Below are 20,728 nucleotides of genomic sequence, written 5' to 3'. Positions count from 1 at the left end.
CTTTTAAGATTAGGCTTAAAACTTTCCTTTTTTCTAAAGCATATAGTTAGGGCTGGACCAGGTGACCCTGAATCCTCCCTTTGTTATGCTGCAATAGATGTAGGCTGCCGGGGGATTCCCATGATGCATTGAGTTTTTCCTTTCCAGTCACCTTTCTCACTCACTATGTATTAATAGACCTCTCTGCATTGAATCATATCTGTTATTAACCTCTGTCTCTCTTCCACAGCATGTCTTTATCCTGTCTTCCTTCTCTCACCCCAACCGGTCGCAGCAGATGGCCGCCCCTCCCTGAGCCTGGTTCTGCCGGAGGTTTCTTCCTGTTAAAAGGGAGTTTTTCCTTCCCACTGTCGCCAAAGTGCTTGCTCATAGGGGGTCATATGATTGTTGGGTTTTTCTCTGTATCTATGAAGCGCCTTGAGGCGACTTTTGTTGTGATTTGGCGCTATATAAATAAAATTGAATTGAATTGAATTGAATTCACAACTCAAAGTAAATTATCAATTTAGTATTATTTATCTCATAATTTTATTGAATCCTTAGTTTAGTATTTTAAGCCAACTTTCTTCTGATCGACTGGCTCTCACTATCATAAGATAGAACAGAAAATGGTTGGAACTAGTGAGTGTCCTTGACTCACTCCATAAATTAGGTGTTGAGAAGGAAAAACAAATTATGCCCACTTTAATGGATAGTCTATGTGTGCTACACAACTTCTGGGGCTGCATAGCAAAGATGGTGTTAAAAACATGTTTGCAATCCATTTTTTTGCTCCTAGCATAGATAAATAACAGAAGAAGAAGAAAGCTATAATGGGTGCACAATGCCAAAAGCTGGACTTTTCCCTCTAACGGCCACTTGAGGCTGGCTCCAAAAGTGAGTCAATGCCCAGACTTGCGTGTTTAAATGTCCAAATTTTGCAGCATGCAACACCAAATGCTTTAGATCTCTGACCAGTTTATATTTAGGCTTGAGCTACAACTGGTATGAAATTGTTACAAAATGGGAAATGGCAGATTACACGGTCACTCATCATTGAAATGATGCCATCCCTGGAATTTATTGTCTGCAAACATGGAAGCATTCAATTCATTGAGGATTCACCATCCAGTTTAATTTTGTCATTCATGGAAGTGGGAATACTGTGGAACTCATCTGGCAATTAGCATGGCTTGCTGAAGTATAAAAGAACATTAATCCAAAATTTCAACTTCTCTCATAAATACATAGGGGTAATTATTATTTTTTTTAAGTAACTTGCCCTCTGAAGTACATTTAGTCGAGCAAGTGTTACCAAGAACAAAGCACTTTTATTTTTAGCTATACAACCATAACCTGCATGTTATGGTTGCCAAAATTTTACAACAGCACAGTTTTTAAAACACCGTTCGTCTATTGTGGCATGACTCAAGAGCTGAGACATGAAGACGTGAGGAAACCATCTGAGATCATTTCATGATATGAGCAGGAAACCCCCCCCCCCAAAAAAAACAAACACACACAGTGGGGTGACCAGGATAGATTTGTGGTCATTTTTGGGCAGCATACACAAAAAATACAGGACTATTTAATCCCCTAAACCACCCATGACTACAACATTTGGAATGCAGCTAGTGATGGAAAGGATATTTGGTGTATCCAACTGTTTTTCCTTATTTGTGAAAATAGGGTTTACAAATGTAGCATAATTTGAACTGTGTATTACTACCTGCGCAGAGGAAATGCCCTTCAAAACAAAGGGCAGTGCAAAGTTACATTCAAAAACTTAAAATATCTGCACCAAAATGCCCCCCCCTCCCTCTTTCAGTTATATGATGCATGGCCACAGCCAACCATGAACTAAGAGCTACCTCATACCTCCACCACTGGAAAAGACATCAATGCATTACCAGTCCAATAAATGGAGGGGGAAAAAAAACAAAAAAAACAAAAAACAAACAAACCTCAAGATTTCATTCAGTGTTTATTTTTAACGAAATATACAGTTTTGTTCAGAACTCATATACAAAATTTACACAAAAACATTAATAACTTAATCATAACAAAAAGAAACTTACAGACGAGTATAATGGAGTTTTATTACACCATGGAGCAACATTAGGAAGGAAACAATGAACAATGGCCCTAAATCTACCTAACTTGTTCTTAAGTAATCATTTTTTGCTAGAAATTCAGTCCACACACACACACACACACACACCAATGCTGCACTAACACATCTCAGAAAATGTGAAAAGAAAGAAAAATAAAAAGTGGCTCTGATGAAACACAAGAGAGGAAGCAGAACTTATTTCCTCATCTTCTTTCACCCAGTGTGAACTTTTCAGTGAGTCACATTCAACAGATGTTACAGTGATGTTCATCTACTGCTTCACAGTGGATTTAAAGCCATTTCAGGTGATGGCGGTCACCTGCAAGGCAGTTTTCATGTTTACATGAGGAAAACAAAACAAAACGTTTTAATGTGTATTTTATGAGTTTTTAATGAACTTTACTAAATTTAGTTGGCTTTAGATTTAAAGTAGCCCTTTGTGGCACTGGATCTCTGCCATTTTACCATTCGGAGTAATACTGTTTCAAGTTTGTGTGCCAGTTCACGTGCAAAAAAGGCAGAAATAATTAAGGCTGAGACGCATCAGACATCAACAACTGACAGGCCTGTGCAGGCACGGCTGAAACATGCGTCAAAGAGGATCGATCTGCTCCGAGTTAACCTTGGCTCCCTTTCACAAGTGGCACTTCAATCATTGACGGCAGTGCGAGCCCCCCGAAGGCAAACATGAGTAGCAAGGCCGCGTCCCAAGCCCGAGCCATGTTTGAGGCTACTGACGGGCCTTCAGCCAATATTTACATGGCAAATAAAAATCGTGTAAGAGTGGTAAGGAGGAATGTTTTTACTGTTAAAGGCTTGTTCCAGTCAGGCAGCGCCATCCCAAGTCAAAATACCAACTTTAGGAAGCAAATGCCTAAGGAGGCATCGAACAGATGTGCACAAAACCACAACACCGCCCCACAACTTCACAAGTTTGGAGTCTGTTCACAAAGACGTTTGTTCTAGGACGCATGTGTAGCAGAGTACAGTCATATCTGTTTCTTACAGTCAAAATAAATTGAAATCTCAGACACAGCAATAAGATTTGGCCCTTCATTTTTTTTAAGACATGCTTGGCTCAGATTATATAAAGAACAATGTGCACTGGGATGAACTTTGGTCTATCCTCACTTGGTGGAATTGTGCAACGGGAAACATAAACCCACGTAGCCACTGAATAAAAGCTACCCTTTCCTTCATTTGAATAAATATATTAAAAACCAAAACAAAACACCAATATGGTGATTATAAATACATGAAAATACAGGAAATCAGAAGAAATCCCATGTGAAAGTAGAAAAAAACAAAACAAAGAAATACTTGCTTCTTTGGACATGACAAAATGTTGCTTATAGTTTTTCCAAACCGTATAAAACAAAGAAACAGATCAGTCGTTAAATACTCCTGGGGTTATGTGTCACGTACTTTGCAGTTCAGATTCAGCAAGACAAAGAACACGTGCTCAAGAGTTTGATTTGAAATTTGATCTTGACTTCTCATGATCAGACCCCTTCAAAGTGCAATGCAACTTTCCTCTCAAACACTTCACATTACAATGCTTCGCGTGTGTTGCCTTCACGTGTCAGGAGTCTGTGTTTTCCTCCTTTGCATATTCCTCTACCAGTTTCTCGTATGAGTGGCTGTGTTCTGAACCGTCACTCGTGAAGACAGATCCTTCGGACTCGGAGCTTTGCTCCTCCTTGGAGTTCGTCTCAATGTTTTCGTCGCACGTGGTGATGGAGAGTTTTGCTTTAGAATCGTCGTCGTCGTCCTCGAGCTCCTCAGAGTTATTGCTGAGGAAGTTCTCCTCGTCGATAAAGGTGATGTTGGCATTTTGGAACATTAGAGAATGGTACTCCTTGGAGTCCCACGCCCTGTGACCGACTGATACACATTCTCTCTCTCCTCCATTCTCCAGATTCACATCCTTGTCAAGCTGGTTCTCAAACATTTGATCATGGTTTAGTTCTAGGTCACCCTCCACCTGATCTTCCTTTAGCAGTAAACCATTGTCTGAGCCCAGGAGGTAGTTCTTAGACTTAGAAAATGCAACAGTGACGCAGTCACTAAAGCTATAGCGCCTCTTTTGACGTGGCGAGCGGTCCAGGCTGAGGATGGTATGGCCGTTAAACATAGGAGCATCGGTGCAACTCTTCGAGCGACCGATCTCTTTAGAGTTACAGACCGTTTTGCTGCCATCTTTTTTGTTGCCAATCTGTTTAATCAGGTCATTGTAGCCTTCCTTCTTCTTGGACAAGAAGCTGAAAATGTTGACATCATTCAGAGTGGGAGGCGAAGTAGGGGAAACTTTGTTAGACTCTTTGTAGTGGCGGAGCTCTTCGAGAGATAGCTTGCGCAGCTTGCGGCGTTTCTTCAGGGCTTTGTGGGCTTCAATCACCATCCGAACTTTCCAGTTAAAGAACAAAGAAAGCCAGGCCAAGCCTAGATAAATCCAAACCTCCACAAAGTAACGATACAGAGGTGGATATTGTTTGTTTGGATCCACACCTGCATGGACAAAGAACAGTGTGAGTGATTTGCATTGAAGTTCAAGGTCATCAAGAGGCACCTTTTACTATACTAACTTAACTGTCTAAATTTTAGAAGCCAGCTTACCTGCCACCATGTCTCCAAATCCAATTGTGGTCAAGGTAACAAATGAGAAGTACAAGCCATCAATGTAACTCCAACCCTCCTGAGACATGAAGACTAAAGGCGGGAGGACTAAATGGATCAGGACACCCCAAAGAAGAAAGATAGCCGTGCAGGTAAACTGAGATTTCCTCTGGAGGGAAGAAAAAAAAAAAGTTACTTCAGCTGAACAACAGATTAAAGTACTTTTCAAAGAAATTAAAGAAGGGAGTGAGGGGGAAAAAAAAAAAAAAAAAAAAAAAAAAGGAGTATCAGCATACCAGTGATAGGCCTTTTTTGGTTAAAAATAGGCCCAGGTGCTTGGCTCTACCGCCAAAAAACTTCCCCAGTTCACTGATCCAGGTAAGACACAAAGGCACACCAAACAGGCCATAGAAGATGCAAAACACACGTCCTGCTGATGTTTTCGGAGAAATGTTCCCATAGCCTTAAGAGAGAGAGAGAGAGAGAGAGGGGGGTAAAAAACAAACAAACAAAAAAAACCCCCCAAAACAACCTCCATTGTATTATACAAATAAGTGGCTCATGATCAAATCTGCAAAACTATGCGGACTGACTACCGTCAGAGTTACAACATCTGATACTCCTGTTGGCTAATTTGTAAATAATTTGTTTTTCTGATTTATCTTTGAATTTACTTTTATTATCATTCCTAACAGCATGCTTACATTTGGACAACCTATTGGTTCCTGACTACTCCCTGAAATGTCCTGCGTTGTATAATCAGAAAACAAGAGGCCATTTAATGCAACATCCAAAGATAATTTAAGAGGATTTGAGAGTCCTACATTAGAGGTAAGCAAGTTATAAAAGACTCCAAGACGCCACTTGAGCATCTCTTACAATTTGAAGATAAGCACACTGTTGAAACGTTTAAAAATGCATGATGTAATGTTACTTTCAAGCAATAAACAATTTTACTGTTCACATCTGAATGGATTGTAAGTTGCTCTGTTGCCTCCAAGAGCTTTTGGACTAAATTCTGTGTAATGGAATCCAAAGGATGTGAAGCTTTTAGGTTTGTTCCCAAGTGTCTCTTCCACTTACAGCTTCAACAGTGAGCAACACTTCACTAATCACAAATGCGAACAAACATTCAGCTCCCGGGACAACACGAAGTCCTTAAAAGGACAACACTAAAAACATAGATTTTGCTAAAATGTTAGCTAGCATCTGCCCTACCAACTCAGCTGCCCATTTTCCAGTCACCAAAAGCTTGCTGGCTCACGATATCACCAGCAAAAGAAAAAGCATATCCGAGTGGAAACACTAGTTGACTAGTTTGCCAAATTACTTCAATATTTAACTCTACAGTACTGATTTTAGAAATCACGTAATGGCACAAAACAAAGAAAAGCAACTAAAACTGGCTTTCTACAGCAAACTGTTACCCATCAATCTGTTACTTGGCTACATAATCACAAAACCATCTGAGATCAGTAGCTTCACAATGTCCAAGTAAACTCTGCCGTCAATATGCTGATACTCGGCTCAGTCTCTAAGTGGTTGCATGACATACACTACAAACAGGACAGACTGTATATCTCATCGCTTTGACTGATACAAACGAGCACGATCTGGTGTCATTAATAACTGTCCTCTAAGTTTACACGGTGCTCCTTTAAGATTAAATTTGAGTGTAAATATAAAGACATTTAAAATATAAAAACCACCAAGAGCCCAGCTCTAAAGTGATCCTGCATCCGTTTTATAAATCCAGCTGTCAAACATCCAGAAGAACTTACCGATGGTGGTAATAACTGTAGCGGCAAAGATAACGGCATTTGGCCAGTTCCAGTTATTGAAAGTCTTATTGCCTGTTATTGTGACCCCTTGGCCTGCAGCATCTGACACCACCTGGGGACAATAAACATAGACTGTGCATGAGAAAAGGCTGGACTTTGTCTTAGAGAGAATTAAAGATAGAACAACAGATGGGTGCTATCAACTAGCATTTAGAAAACAGTCCACCGAGCTCAGTACAAGAACGCAGGAAGTGCATCCTGTGCAACCTGCGTTTCTTCTAGCACATCCTTCCTGTGATATGCTGACAGTATCTAGAGTACTACTGATGAGCTGAAACGTCACTCTGGCACCCTTGAGACTCATCTTTAACCTGAGGGCTTCTAAGTCTAAGCCTTTGCTTACTTTGGTAGAGAAACAGGAAGGCAAGCACTGCAAACCTAAACACCCATTTCATAATCGCATGATTATGCAGCATTAAAAAGATCAGGTAGTTTGAAAGCAGTTCTTTTGTTGGACTGTTTTTCCTTTTCCCAAGACCCAAAAACCCGGTTTAACCAAGTTATGTGTGGAATATGTCAGCCAACTCTTTCAATGACATTTTGAAATCCAGATGATGAGGCAAAAGGCGCTTAATCAATCATCCCCAACCATACGTGTCCATCCGCAACCACAACAAAAACTGAATTTTTCCTCCTGGGAATTAGCAAACACCCAACCATGTGTGCCGGGACAATGCACTACCCCACGCTCTCTCTCCCCGAGGGCTGAAAAGGGGGGAAATGTGCAGGCGTTGGCAAAATTCACATAAGCCCTCAAGTCCTGAAAGATGCTTGGTTCTCTAATAATAACAGGCCTGTTACAGTTCTCCTCTGTAATTACCAGAACAAGGGGAGGCCAGTCTTTTGTCTTCTGAAACAACACAGTTGGACTGTTGGGCTTTAGGATGACAGCGGTGATGACCAAGTTTGTTTTCAATCCATGACTAGAAATTAAAGAGGAAAAACCTCAGTCGTTTGCTGTTCGCTTACGCACTTTTGCCAATCCTCCCAGCAACCCAGCACATCTAATGACTGCTTACATTTATATGCATGAGGTAAACTACTTATTGGCCATGTTGAGGCTTAAATTTTGCTTGCATAAAACTGATTACAGGAACTGCAACTGCATGTACCAGATGATCAGAGCAAGCATCTAACTTAGAGAATAATCTACCTGCATAAAAGAAAGAAAATGTAGTATTGTATCTAGGGATGGGTACCGGTGTCCGGTGCCATGATGGCACCGGTTCTGACATAAACGGTAGTAACCAGACCGAAAAGCAGCGCACATTTCGGTGCTTTTTTTTCCTGAGCTGTGATACACTTCTAGCCAATCATTTTACGTTTCCCAGGATAGTAGGCGGGGCCAGGTACGTACGTTCAGTTAGAGCAGAGCTACAGATTAAAAATGTCCAAGGCGAAGCGGTCAAAAGTCTGGTTGTACTTCACAGCAAAAGATGCAAACTCAGCAGCCTGCAACAAGTGCTTTAAGCTGATACTGTCAAAGGAGGTAACACCTCGAAACTGATGAAACACCTGGCGACGCATAGCGTTTTTTTTTTTTTTAAAAGCCGAGAAATCCGCCGTATTTGATAGCTTGCTGCGAGACCTCACACTGTGCACGTTGGGTGGGTTGCCAGTTATCGGACCTAGAGCAACATCCCCCAAAAACCCGAAGAATAGAGTCCTGGCCCCTAGCCCTGCCAGTGTAGCAGAAATGATGAGGATGATGATGCAGCAGCAGCCGTTCTTCTCTGCGTGAGTAGCTAAATGTTGTTCGTGTGTAATTTACGTTGAGTAGGCTAACCACGTTATTACATTAATGCATGTAAGGTGAACTAGCAAACATCATCATAGCTACATGCGGCTGTCCTCTTGTTTGATGGCAGATACTCCCTTCACCCTGGCCAAAAAGGCTAAAATGACCAAAGAAAAAGTGGGAATCAGCTGAACATGAGAGGTTTTTGGACAAAGTTTGTGTTTTTTTTCCATTGTTTAAGCACTGCTTCCAGCCAAGAGTGATACCATATATGCCCCATAGCTGCAGAAAAGGCTAACATTGTTATCTTTTTACAAAAACAAAACAAAACAGCTGAACATGGGAGGTTTTTGGACAAAGTTTGTGTTCTCCATTCTTTAAGCACCGGTTCGAGCACCGTTTAAGCACCGGCACAGTTTCAAAAGTACCGATTTGGCACCGGTATCGGATAAAACCTAAACGATACCCATCCCTAATTGTATCAGACTCCTCTTGGTTAGAGGTAGGAAAAAGAGTTTAGGATCTAAGAGGATTTTTAGAATATGTGTCACAGATAAACAGGCTAATTGGCTGGATATAAACAATGTTTGGTCAAGTCTACGGTCAGCCTTTTTTTGGGCACGTATAAAAATATGCTAATTCCATCATCCTTTTTATTTTGCTGACCTTGAGTGGAGAGCTGTACACCTACACTCGCGTGCGACTACAGTGCGATCCATTTTTCTTTCACTTTTGTCCACTTTTTCCCCCACAATCAAAAGGATCCCTAAAAGTTTGAGGATTTTGAATTCTTGCATGCATTGCACATCCATGCTTGTGCAACATATCCCCAATCGCTGCACTGTCGGCAAAAAAAACTAGAAAGTTTTAACACATGTTAAAAAGCTATTACGCAAGCTGCCAGGGTGGAGAGATCTATGTACAGATCTCCTCTCTCGATGAACAAAACAGGTGGCACCGAAACCAGCAAGCTGAGGAACCTGAATAAGATGAAGGATGCTTTGCAGCCTCTAAATGAACAGATGGGAAAAACACATGGTATTAGGTAGCTTACCAGGCATGTGAATCATGTTAGAAAGTGTAACAGAGACTCCCACATAGGTGCTTTGTTCCACAGTACTACTCACTAATCTTTTCAAAGGCTGTGTCATAGAGTGTATTAAAAAAATGCACCTATTCAGCTGATCAACAAAGGTCTCTTTAACCTTATAAATTCTAGATACAGATATAACGTGTCATCTTCTAGATGATGACGACGACTCTCCAAGAATCTAATATGCGCAACAAACACAGCTCTAATCTGAGCAATGCACTTTTTAGACCTGAAAAACCTGTCTGGTTTTTGTTCTTTGTCAGACTTTGATAGCTTGGGCTGCTTTAATGCAGAGTGATGGCATTTCTAATAACACAGCTAACTTTCTGGAAATCATGGTGGATATTTAATCTCAAGATGAAGCAATAAATAATAAGCGATTCGTTCATTACTCTGAAACTGATGTGAACTCTTCACCTCATTCTCGCATTATACAGAAGATCTGAGGATGTTCATAGTCTGTCTGGCAGATATACATGGCTCAAGTTTAGCACATATAAAGCTACTGATTCACCTGAATGGAATGAGCACAGCAAAGGCTGACGCATGGAAGCAAGTACCACATACCTCCGGTGTATGTCAGTCAAATAGAAAATGTGATGACATCTAAAATTAAAGCAGACTGAAAATGCAAGTCTTCAAATTTCTTGTGTTTCCACAACTAAACTTTCTCTCGAACAAGCTCTGCAGAGCTAAAAGTCCGTGAAAGGTGAAAAGGTCAGCCAGAGGCCACCTCAGGTCACTAATGAGCATGAGGAATGAGCAAAAAGCACAAAAGTGTGTTTGTGTCAAAACGGGACCAAACAAGCTCAGGAGGAAGCTGTTAAACTGGCTTCATCACATGTCTGCCACTGTCCAAATAGTAGCTAAACCACACAGATTAAACTCCCACGGGGCAGCTTATTTTGCAAATAAAGTGATCACAGAATGTAAAGTTTATTTATAAAACGTTTATCTCTAAATGCACAAATTTAAAAAAAAAAAAAAGAAAAAAAAAGGGTAAAATAAAAAGAAATTTGGCAAATCTTGTTAAGCAAACTACATTTTCCCCAATTTGCACACAGAGCACATGACAAATTAAATGAGGGAAAATGAATAAAATGCTGCTTTCAATAAAATGAACCACACAAAGACTTCATTGCATTACTGGACTATAACATTAATGACAGCAAGATGCTTGTAACTTTAAGCAGGTTTAACATGCTTTAACGCCTCTCTATCATGATAAAGTTTTATGTGAGGAATTCTGAATGGCACACTTTTAGTTAGGTCGGAATCAAAGACTGCTTATTAATTAGAGAAAGAACAAACAAATTTAACTACTGTGGAGTTGGGCAATATCTTCAAATCTTCCAAATGGAGATCTGTGTGCGACCGCTCTCCCCACTGCCTCATTCACAAAATGAGAGAGAGAGGAAAATAAATAAAAAAAAATCCAAAAAAAAAAAAAATCCACCCCTTGCCAGAACCGTTTTCACATAACAAACAAACAAAAACCCATGGCCCAGAATCAGCCCATGGACCATCCTAATCCAGCCCCCTGAACACCCAAAAGAAGGAGTGAAACAACTCCACCTCAATAAAAGAAAAGAAAAAGAAATGCAGCTTTATGTTAATGCATCTTGAGCTGATGGATGTAATAAGTCTGTATTCAACTCCATTTCAACTGAAAGTAGCCCAGTTATATGCAAACAAGCGCTTTCTGTAATGAGCAACCACACCTTGACTTTAATGACAGAACTATTGAAAGCATTAGAGTGCATCGTTTTACGTCACAATATACAAATAACTAACATTACCATTTGTGTCTCTCACGTAAAGTTCCCGGACCAATTATCTGTTTCACCAAAATTAGAGAAGAGCATAATTCTGTGTCTCACGTTTTCAGTGTGCCATTTTTTTTGTTTGTAATTCAGAGCTACAATCTTGTCCACTGAAAAGACAGAGATGAAATCTTTAAATATTTCAAATTACACCACTGTGTCACAAAAAAAAAAAAAAGTAAAAACAAACAACCCAGCCCAACACTAACACTCATCACACACACATCGCATGACAGAACACAGTTCACTCCTCTACTAAAAGCTCCTTTCATTTCTGTATAACTAACTGAAGGTTTACCACTCTGCTGCAGGACACAGATAACAAAAATAACAGTTAAGAAAAGAAAAGAAAAAAAAAAACCCTCCACAATGACAAACTGTTATCAGGACAGCGGCAGCTCAACATGCCACTCCAGGTCTTCTGTGTTTTTCCACTTTCAGTACAACAGAAGCAAACAGCAGTGTACAAAAGCCCTTTCTGAGCTGCAATTAATGAAGAAACTGAAGCTCTTCTGTCTCATTATGTATTTATTCCTGAGGAAGAGGCAGATAAGCTGCAAACAATGCATCTGAGTAACAGTACTGACATCTGACTGCATGTACGGTACTGCAACCAAAGATCCAAGCATGAGGAAAAACAACAACAACGTCTTCAAACTTTTTTAGGATAAATGAAGTAACAGTAAAGGAAAAAAAGGACTATCCATCTTTTTCATGGATTTAATGAATGTATAAAAAGGGGAATAAAATTGTAAGCCAGTAAAAGTGAAAAGATTTTTATATCCAAGATGGTGAAATCAAGATTTGTGAGTGGTTGCTTTGAATTAGGTTGTTACCATCACATGAAGCAGGCTTGCTTTACTGACACCACAGTGCGTTCTTTATTATCCAATTTATTGAGTTTATTAGTATTTAAGTAAATTAAACCAGGCTCACTGAAGGTTCAGAGGAAACAGGCCTTATCTGGAGAGAGGCTGCACTGACCTAAATGCTGAATCAGCATGTACAGACACTGTATAGTATGTGCCGTTATCTGGATAAACGCTACAGATTATTTAATCCTTGCTTCAGCAGGGTTTCCCCATGCTATTACTGCACAACACAACCCTCAAACCTTAATGTACAAATTTCTGTTGAACTACTCTGCTTGCCCACATTTTCTTTCAGATATCCTGGTGAAACGGCAGGTTTTCATATTAAACATGGCCAAAGTTTTTAAAAAAAAAAAAAAAAAAAAAAAAAAAAAAAAAAAATTTGGTCCCACTGGCACCTCTGTCCATGTACACAAACAAACAGATCCCATTTCCACGAGATGTTATGATGCTGTGCTTCATTAGAGAATGAATACTGTATTTGTTAGAGCACTAGATAATCACATGTTTTGATTTTGTTTTTGAATGAGTCAATGACTCCATATTTTTGGCCCTAATGTTAGTCAGCGCAAACAACTACCAACTTTATGTCACACTTGAAAATGTACAAATATTTTAGACTCAAGGCTCCTTTAGATCAGTGTCTACAACTAATCATGTGCTCACCCATGATGGAGAACAATCCTGGCTTTAATTGGGACTCAGCTCAGTTTAACCTCCTGGAGACTAATGTATGAGTTTTGAAGAGCACCTAAAGGGAGTCACCGACACCCTACAGAAACTTACAGGGCCGCACCCTGTGATTTCTTCACTTTCCAAAATGAGGAACCAAGTCTTGGTTATCACAAGTCAGTGACCGGTGGACAACATTTCCAGGCACATGACAAAATAAGCTGTCCCCAAAAACAGAGAGCCACTTCTCTTTTCTGCTTCTTTTGAATTTCTTGCCAAACGCGTGAAAGCAGGACTGGGCGATATATCGAGTTTTTAAAATATATCTTTATATTTTTATTTGAGATATAACAATATAGTTTAAATCGATAGTCTATGTTACGTCATAATTATACTTGTGGAGACGCAAGTTTGCTTCTCTTTCGTCTACTTTTGTCTCTCCCACACACGGGGGCTGCAAGGCCTAAAATCCTTTCATTTTCTCAAAAATCGACAGCGAGCCTTATGTATGAATTCTGGTTGTGCTTACTGACCTCGAACCGATTTTATGTGGTGCTCAGCAATCTGTCAAAAAATGTTTTAGTACGACTTTGGTAAGCTGCGAAGTCGCACCACTTGATGGATTGTCGGAGCATTACGGCTATCGTAGTCAGGAGCCTCGCGGAGTGATACGTACTGTGCTTCAACGTAATATTACTGTATTGTGTGCATATACGGACCACAAATGGCACCTGTAAGAGACATGGTTGCAAAGAGGATTTCAAACTCAAGGCTGTCAGTCACACAGTAGAACTTGGGAACAGAGCAGCTGCGAAATCGGTCTTTGTTATTATGCTCAGCGTCTTTTAGTTTAGATTTAACTGCACAGTTCTGAGTTTTTTGTTATGCACAAAAACATTATTTTATTTATGGAGCATTATTATTTAATAAATGCTGATAATTTATTTCTGAGTAATTTTTCTTTCATGTACATCTACACTGTATGTTAATAAAAGTGCCTGTGTGAGATCTGGGACACAGCTTTGACTAAGAACTCTTTTTGTTCTTACTTTATGGCTTTAAAAAAATAAATATCAAGACAACGTATATCGTCCTATGTGAAAGCGCTAAAAACGTCTTGTTCAGACTCAAATTTCTTTCTTTAAAAAGTTAAAAAAAAAAAAAAAAAAAAAAAGACACCCTCCCCCAAACTAAAAATACCAATTTTCTTAGCAAGAAAAAGAGAGAGAAAAAAACAAAAAAAAAAAAAAAAAAAAAAAACACTTTCCATCAGAGACTCAAAAATACTTAAATCTTAAAATATATGTTAGTGAATTTGCTAGTGTGGATGGCTGTGTGCCTGCCAGTTTCTTTTAAAACTCGGACTCATCCATGGAGAGACTGCACTTTAAAGCACCAACTACACATGCATTCTTCAAGTGGACTTCAAAGAGTGACCACTGGTCTGGTTATCTGCAGTTTTCCATGTTTACAACAGAGCATAATCCCACCTTAGACTGAAGGTTAACCTGGCAACGCAGCAGATAATCAGAGGATACAAGCACTACAATTTGTATGTTTGTCTGGAGCCAGTCATTTGAAACAAACAAAAATCCTGTAATTCACTTGCATTTTCAGGAAGTGGACACCTTTTTCCAAGATCATTTAAAGTCATTTTACTGCAGAATTCTAACCACACAGAGTTTGAGTGGAGTGTTTTTTTTTCCCCTTCTTTTTTTGGGGGGGGGGGGGGGGGGGAGATTGTGGGGAGTCAGATTTATAGCGTCAGTTTATTTTACTCATGCCAATGGGAGTAACAACTGAGCTGTACCTCTTACCAAACTATTTAGGGGCTTCTGAGTAATGAAAGACTTCTAAAAACATGACTTAACACCAAAGCCGTTCCAGTCTGGATGATTTCATCTCAAGATAAATTTTCTTCCAAGAGATGTCACATACCTTAAAAATGGCTGACTTCTTGATTTTTTTTTCAGAAGGCTAAAAAGAAAAGGCCTAAAATTGTTACCTGTTGTGCTACATAGTACAGTTTGAAGTGATCGAGAAGCCATCTCAGTGTATATGATAGGCAGGATAATGATGACGTAACTGGTTAAAATCTGCAGACTGTACATAAAAGATGGATATAGCCACTGAGATGTAACCGACTGGTTTGAGAAGGCAGGTTTTGAAACATCGAGCTGAGGGTGACAAGTAAGGTGTGAACCTGCCTGGCAAACTAAAAGATATTCATATGGTAGCAAACTGTCAATCTCAAGTTAGCACTGTCATAAATCACATCCTCTTGACGATAATGTGATCTAAAATTAATATCACATCGTATTGCATAAGACTTCAAACTTGCAAGCCTGTAGATTCATTTAGCTAATTTTCTCAGACTTTTGTACAATATGATTTTTGTTTACACCCGTACGTTACCCCCTGGGTGGCCATTAAGAAGAATGCTGATTGACCACATTACGGCACTGGATTCATTTTGCAGACCAAGAATATGCATCACACTTTTTAAAAACTTTAACACTTATTTAATATTGTGTGCACAGGCCTCAGGGCTACACATGGAAATTGTACATCTTTTCTCTTACTAGATTAGTGTATAGTGGTGATGAAGAATACAACAAAATGTGCTTCTATTTGTGCCATAATTGCTTAAAGATAAAAACCAAACCCGAGCAAATAAAACACCACTTGCTGCAAATGCAGCTCAGAACACTTTTTACCTGCATGTGTAAATTTCAGCTCCTCCTCCTCTTGTTTATTCTGGGCTGTAACAGAAAGCACGCTGCTTCCACTTCTCTTATAACAGCTACTGCTTTCAGGAAACTTCAGTCGTTTTTGTGGGAGAGATAATGTTCACCCCCCCCCCGCTGAACTTTTAGCAGCCTCTCAAGAGCCAACTTTGATGGGCCATAAAATCCAATCTGCAAACTGTGACCACTTCAAGGCTCCTGCAGTTAATAGTAAAGCTCCTTGTTAATAAAACAGAACTTTTACAATAGTGTTACAGTCTCTCGTTAAGCTTGCTTACATTTGATTTAATCGTTAACGAGCTGGGCAGAGTTTCCACAGTGGAAATCTAATAGAATCTACTTCTTAAAAAAAATCTTGTTATTAAAATGACTGTAATGCTTTTGCAGCAGGTGTTTCAGCAAACAGCAACAGAGAAAACATAATACCACAAGAGGAGAACAACTGTCTGCGCAGCTGGGGGAACATGTCAATGTGACCCCCCACCCACACACACCATGTTGCCTAAGACTTCAGAGAGAAAACAGAAGCAGGAGTCATTTCTGCTGCAGCTGAGCAGCTACTAACACCAAATAAACTTCTCACTCTCAGCTGATTTATAGCAGCAGCTGCTGCTGAAAGGGAAACTGCCAAAATCTCTCAGCCATATTATTCTCAACTACATTCATATGCAGATTTGGCCGCTTCAGGGGTTTTGGCTGTTTGAGACTCTTTCAACTGCCCACAAAGAAGCAGAAGGGGGGGGGGGGGGGAGAATCCCCCCAATACTGGAGGGGGGGGAGGAACAGGTTGAGACATGTTCCAAGTGCAAAATGTGAGAAACAGGACCCAGATACCATCTAAATTTTCACCTCTGGCAGATGGTGAGGCTTCTCTCCTTTCTCTGATGCGTCCCAGAAAACAATGAATGCCTGGCCCAAATATGGGAGTATTCTGTGGCCTTTATTGATGCTCCCAACTCTGAAATAATCTGAGCGATTATATCGGCCACTTGTTGGGTGTGTTGGCACTCAGGATGCGTCAGGCCCTTCCACCCCTTTCCTGCACTGAAACAGAGCTGAAAGTGCCCCAAGTAGCCTGAATATGTCCCAAATATGACTGCTATGGATTGTGATAAAGCATGTAATGATGATAAAACATACTTTGAGTAGAGCTGGGCGATATGAGATTTTTTCATATCACGATATGTTTTTTTCATTTCAGGCGATAACGATATCTATCACGATATAAGCCAAATAACTATATTTGTAAGATTTAAATGTGCCGTTGCTCACAAGTAAAATGTGAAATAATCAGCAGCTTGTTTTTATTTAAATATTTATTTCCCATAATAAGTTCAACAGGGTAGATGTACTTAAGGAACATGAGACTTTTTCAGATAAATAAAGGCAAATATTGCAAACTACACAAAAGGCAGCCGCTAAAGCATTTAAGTTTCAAAATAGAACAAACGAAACAGACTAAATTGTCAATTCCACTTAGAAACAAAATATTAATTCTAAAAATAAATCTTAGTTTGTTTTATAGAAGAACAGACAAAACTGACTAACTTTTGTCAATATCAAATAAACTGAGAACTAAAAGGAAATTCTCAATCTCTCCTTGTTGTATAGCTTAGCTTTTCAAACAGTTTTAACAGTTACTTTAGTCTGACAAAAGCCGAATGACGAATTAGCGCTTCCAGTCAGAGACTGAGGCTACGTCCACACGTACACGGGTATTTTTGAAAACGGAGATTTTCCGTTTTCGTTTTAAAAAATAATCCCGTCCACACATAAAGGGAGAAATGAAAGAAAACGCTGCTATGAATATGCCAAAGCAGCAGGTGGCGCTAGATTCCTAACCGTGCAGAAATGTTGGCCAATCAGAAGTCTAGAAGCCTCGGTGGGAAAAAGTAAACAAAGCTGGGGCATAGAAGCAGAACCGAGTCGTATGTGTGGACGGACAGTAACTGTGTGTATATGTAAGCATTTAAACACTGCAGAGAGTAGAATTAACAGTAACAGTATTGTAGAAATTCATTTTACCGAAACAATAACGTGGCGCACAGTGTGACGCATGCACCAGTTTATTCGCGATAGCTTAATTTCTCTATCGAGTAAAAGTTATATCGCGATACATATCGTTATCGTTCTATCGCCCAGCTCTAACTTTGAACATTCATTTTCACACAGCACAAATTCATTCACAGTTTAGCTCATCTAAAGTGTCAAGATGACAAAAGGAGAAGCTTTGGTCTTCAAGATCCTTCTAGAAGAAGTGCGTTTCTGCAGGTGATCCTTTGGAAGGACTTCTAACGCTGGGAGCATTGCATGCCAAGAAAAGGTGTCAGTTGGTGGCTTCAGCTCACCATCAACCCCTGACCAGCTGCCTTGCTGTTCTCATGAGGAGCACAAGTTCAGTCTTATAACCCATGCTGAGCCAGCATGGGTTATTCCCAGTTTTGGGGGGCCCAAATGCAATTAATGAAAAATCCATTTTAATCGATGAAGTTGGATCTTTGGCTGATTCAAGGAAGCTAGAAAACTGCAAATACGGGCCAAACAGTTTGTTTCAGCACTCTTCTTCTCCAGTGTAGGACTTCCCTCCAAGTTCAGATTCAACAAATGGAAACCAAAAGGTCATAAAGCTCTGACAGTCAAAGTAAATGAACAAACAGCATTGCGTGGGGCAAACAAACAAAAAAATTACATGATTGTTGACATATTGTGGTCATTCCATGCTGACGGGGGAAACCACAGAGGTCAGTGGCCCCGGTTTTTTGGTAAAGAAACTGCCACCGTGACAAGAAAGTAAATGGAACAACAAGTACTGCAGATTTTAAGATCTGAGGTCACAGATTAGGACATCCACACCCACATAATCACTGCTTTAGATACACTGTCACGTTTACAAGTAATAAAATAATTATCCTAATCATTAGGCATGGACAACAGGACGCCAGCAAAGATAATAAGACGGTTTGATGATAATTATTACATGAGTTCTGGTCCTGTAAATTTTAAGATTGGGGGCATGTAAACAGTTAAAGCTAAGTTATGTCTCCTGCTAAGCTTTTTCCCTGCATCAATTTCTCGTGGAAATTTGTTGCTTTATGATTTATAAAGGACTAAAAATAGGCACCGTTTAGTAGTGAATTTATATATTAGTGAAACTGCGCGAGCCAGTCTGACAGCAGCTGGTTAATCAGGCCAGGAGGTTTGTGTCGTAAAAGCTTACAAACCAGCTGGGGCTCAATAAACACTCAAGTGTCCAGTGCCTTCCAGTAAAACTAAACAGGAAGTTATCTTCATGCAGCTGTGAAACACAGAATGAAACGTTTGAATGAAGATGTCCATACCTCCAATATTCTGTCCAAATCCCCCCCGGACAAGCACGGATATTTCTCCAATATTTTGTCCTTCTGGGCATTGTACTGCTTTACAGCCTGGTTCCAGTTGGGCTCCTCTAGCACCTGAAAAATGGCTGCCCCGATGGACAGGTAAAAAATGATGGCAGAGGTCAACAAGGGACCTTTATCTACCATACTTCTGCACAAAGGCTCGGAGAGCGCGCGGGACGGGGGAAAAAGACAGAGGGAGGGGGGCAGATAAGAGCAGGAACCGAAACTATGCAGAGCTCATACTCTGCAAGTTTACCAAAAGTTTCCCAGAAAGACCAGCTGACAGCATCGGGCTCCGGACAGGGAAAGCTTTAAAAAAGCGCTTCAAAAAGCTCGTTGAGCGTGCGCGCGCGTGGAGCTGCAGGAGTAGTAATGTGTCCACGTGCGCAACCAGTGGTAAACTGAGCACTGAGAGCAGCAGACTGCAAATGAAGAACAACGGGACCGAGCACCGCCCACGAGTGAACCACTCTGAAATCCGCTTCCTTCTTTCCCTGTTTTCTTTTCCTACAGGTGCACTCCTGAACACCGTTTACACATCCAAACCTCTTTAAATCGCAGAAGCTTCAGTCAAAAAGAATGAAAATTTTTAAGAGATCACCAGAGCAGGGGCGTTTCCACGTTTTTTTTCGTCTTTTTTTGTAACAGGGTGGCCAAGAGCAAGGGAGGAAGGGGCCCCACAGGAAATTAGTGTGGAAAATTGGTGTAGAAAAAGTCTGGCTACGATTTTCAGGGTCGCCTGCAGGCCCAGGTCCTCACACAGATGGTTTTATTCAGTGTCAGGTTATTATGTATTTTATTTTATGTATTTAATGTCAATTTCATTGGCATTTCCTGTTTTCATTGTCCTACTTGTGGCAATGCCAATAGATACCTCATACATTGTATTGTGGTAAGCACCAAAACACCTAGAAGATTCAAACCCAGGGCCTTTCTGTTCCGGTTGCTTTGGACTCTGAATGTGGTACAATTCACAGTCGTGAAGTCAGCTTGTTCCGACAGTTATTATAGTAAACTAAGTAAAAGAAAATTGATTCAATTCAATTCAAAATTATGCTAAAAAATAACAATTAACCATTAATTAAAACCACACCGTGCACTTGCAAAACAAGCTAAATAAAATAGAAATAAACAGTTAATGTCTTAGTTTTAGAATTTCTGAATGGGATCAGATTCTTCAGGTTTTACTACATCCATCTACATATGACAGATGCACGCACTTTGCCTTCAAAATAAAAGTCCTCAATTGGTTTCAGCGTTAACATTGAAAAAGAGCCAGAATTCTAAATAATAATGTGTATAAGTAATAAGAAAAAGAAGTAAAAGAAAATAGCTCTTTAAACACAGTTAATGTGGCCTTTGTTATAACATTGTTTGGCTCACTATCTATGCCTACATTCCATCCAGTTAAAGATTACTTATTTAATCCATTTATACAGACAGTTTGGTAGGAATTTACATGGATAGAGTGATGTAATTGTCATGACAAGTTCAAGTTAAATAAGCTTTCTGTCACAATACCATAGACTTAAATATACATCCCAAACCTTTATAAAATACAGAAACTGATGAATGATCTCCCCCACAGGCTATCAATTTTGCAAAAGGGCAGTGTTTGAAATAGCTGATTTGTATTCCAGAACATGAATTTCCCATCCTTATTTTTATGCCATCTCCATGTGCACAAAATTTATTTTCCATTTTTTAAGCATTAAAAAAAGTCCGCATTTGGAGAGTGGTTGGGCTAGTGTTGGAGTGAGTTATTTAGCAACCGCAGACCCAACTTTTACACTTCATTTGAATTTTTTTAATCTGTCATTCATTAAAATATGTGACTCCGTTGCTTCATTTTTC

General features: G+C 39.8%; 1 protein-coding gene across 1 annotated transcript; it reads right to left on the bottom strand.

Annotated features, from left to right (window-relative positions):
* Nucleotides 1-1,881: 1,881 nt before the first annotated feature.
* Nucleotides 1,882-19,326, bottom strand: LOC146551997 (potassium channel subfamily K member 5-like). Its single transcript, XM_085257609.1, has 5 exons — nucleotides 18,833-19,326; nucleotides 6,490-6,601; nucleotides 5,005-5,171; nucleotides 4,709-4,877; nucleotides 1,882-4,600 (listed from the first exon to the last, which is right to left on the bottom strand). Exons 1-5 carry the CDS (start codon nucleotides 19,016-19,018, stop codon nucleotides 3,675-3,677), a joined length of 1,560 nt encoding a protein of 519 aa, XP_085113735.1. The 5' UTR covers nucleotides 19,019-19,326; the 3' UTR covers nucleotides 1,882-3,674.
* Nucleotides 19,327-20,728: the final 1,402 nt, after the last annotated feature.

The sequence above is a fragment of the Mchenga conophoros genome, linkage group LG19 (genome assembly GCF_057382185.1).
Source record: "Mchenga conophoros isolate Kocher_MC1m ecotype Shallow Benthic linkage group LG19, M_conophoros_male_GT1.1, whole genome shotgun sequence".
In the NCBI taxonomy this organism is placed as follows: domain Eukaryota; kingdom Metazoa; phylum Chordata; class Actinopteri; order Cichliformes; family Cichlidae; genus Mchenga; species Mchenga conophoros.
This window is presented reverse-complemented; position numbering and strand designations above follow the sequence as displayed.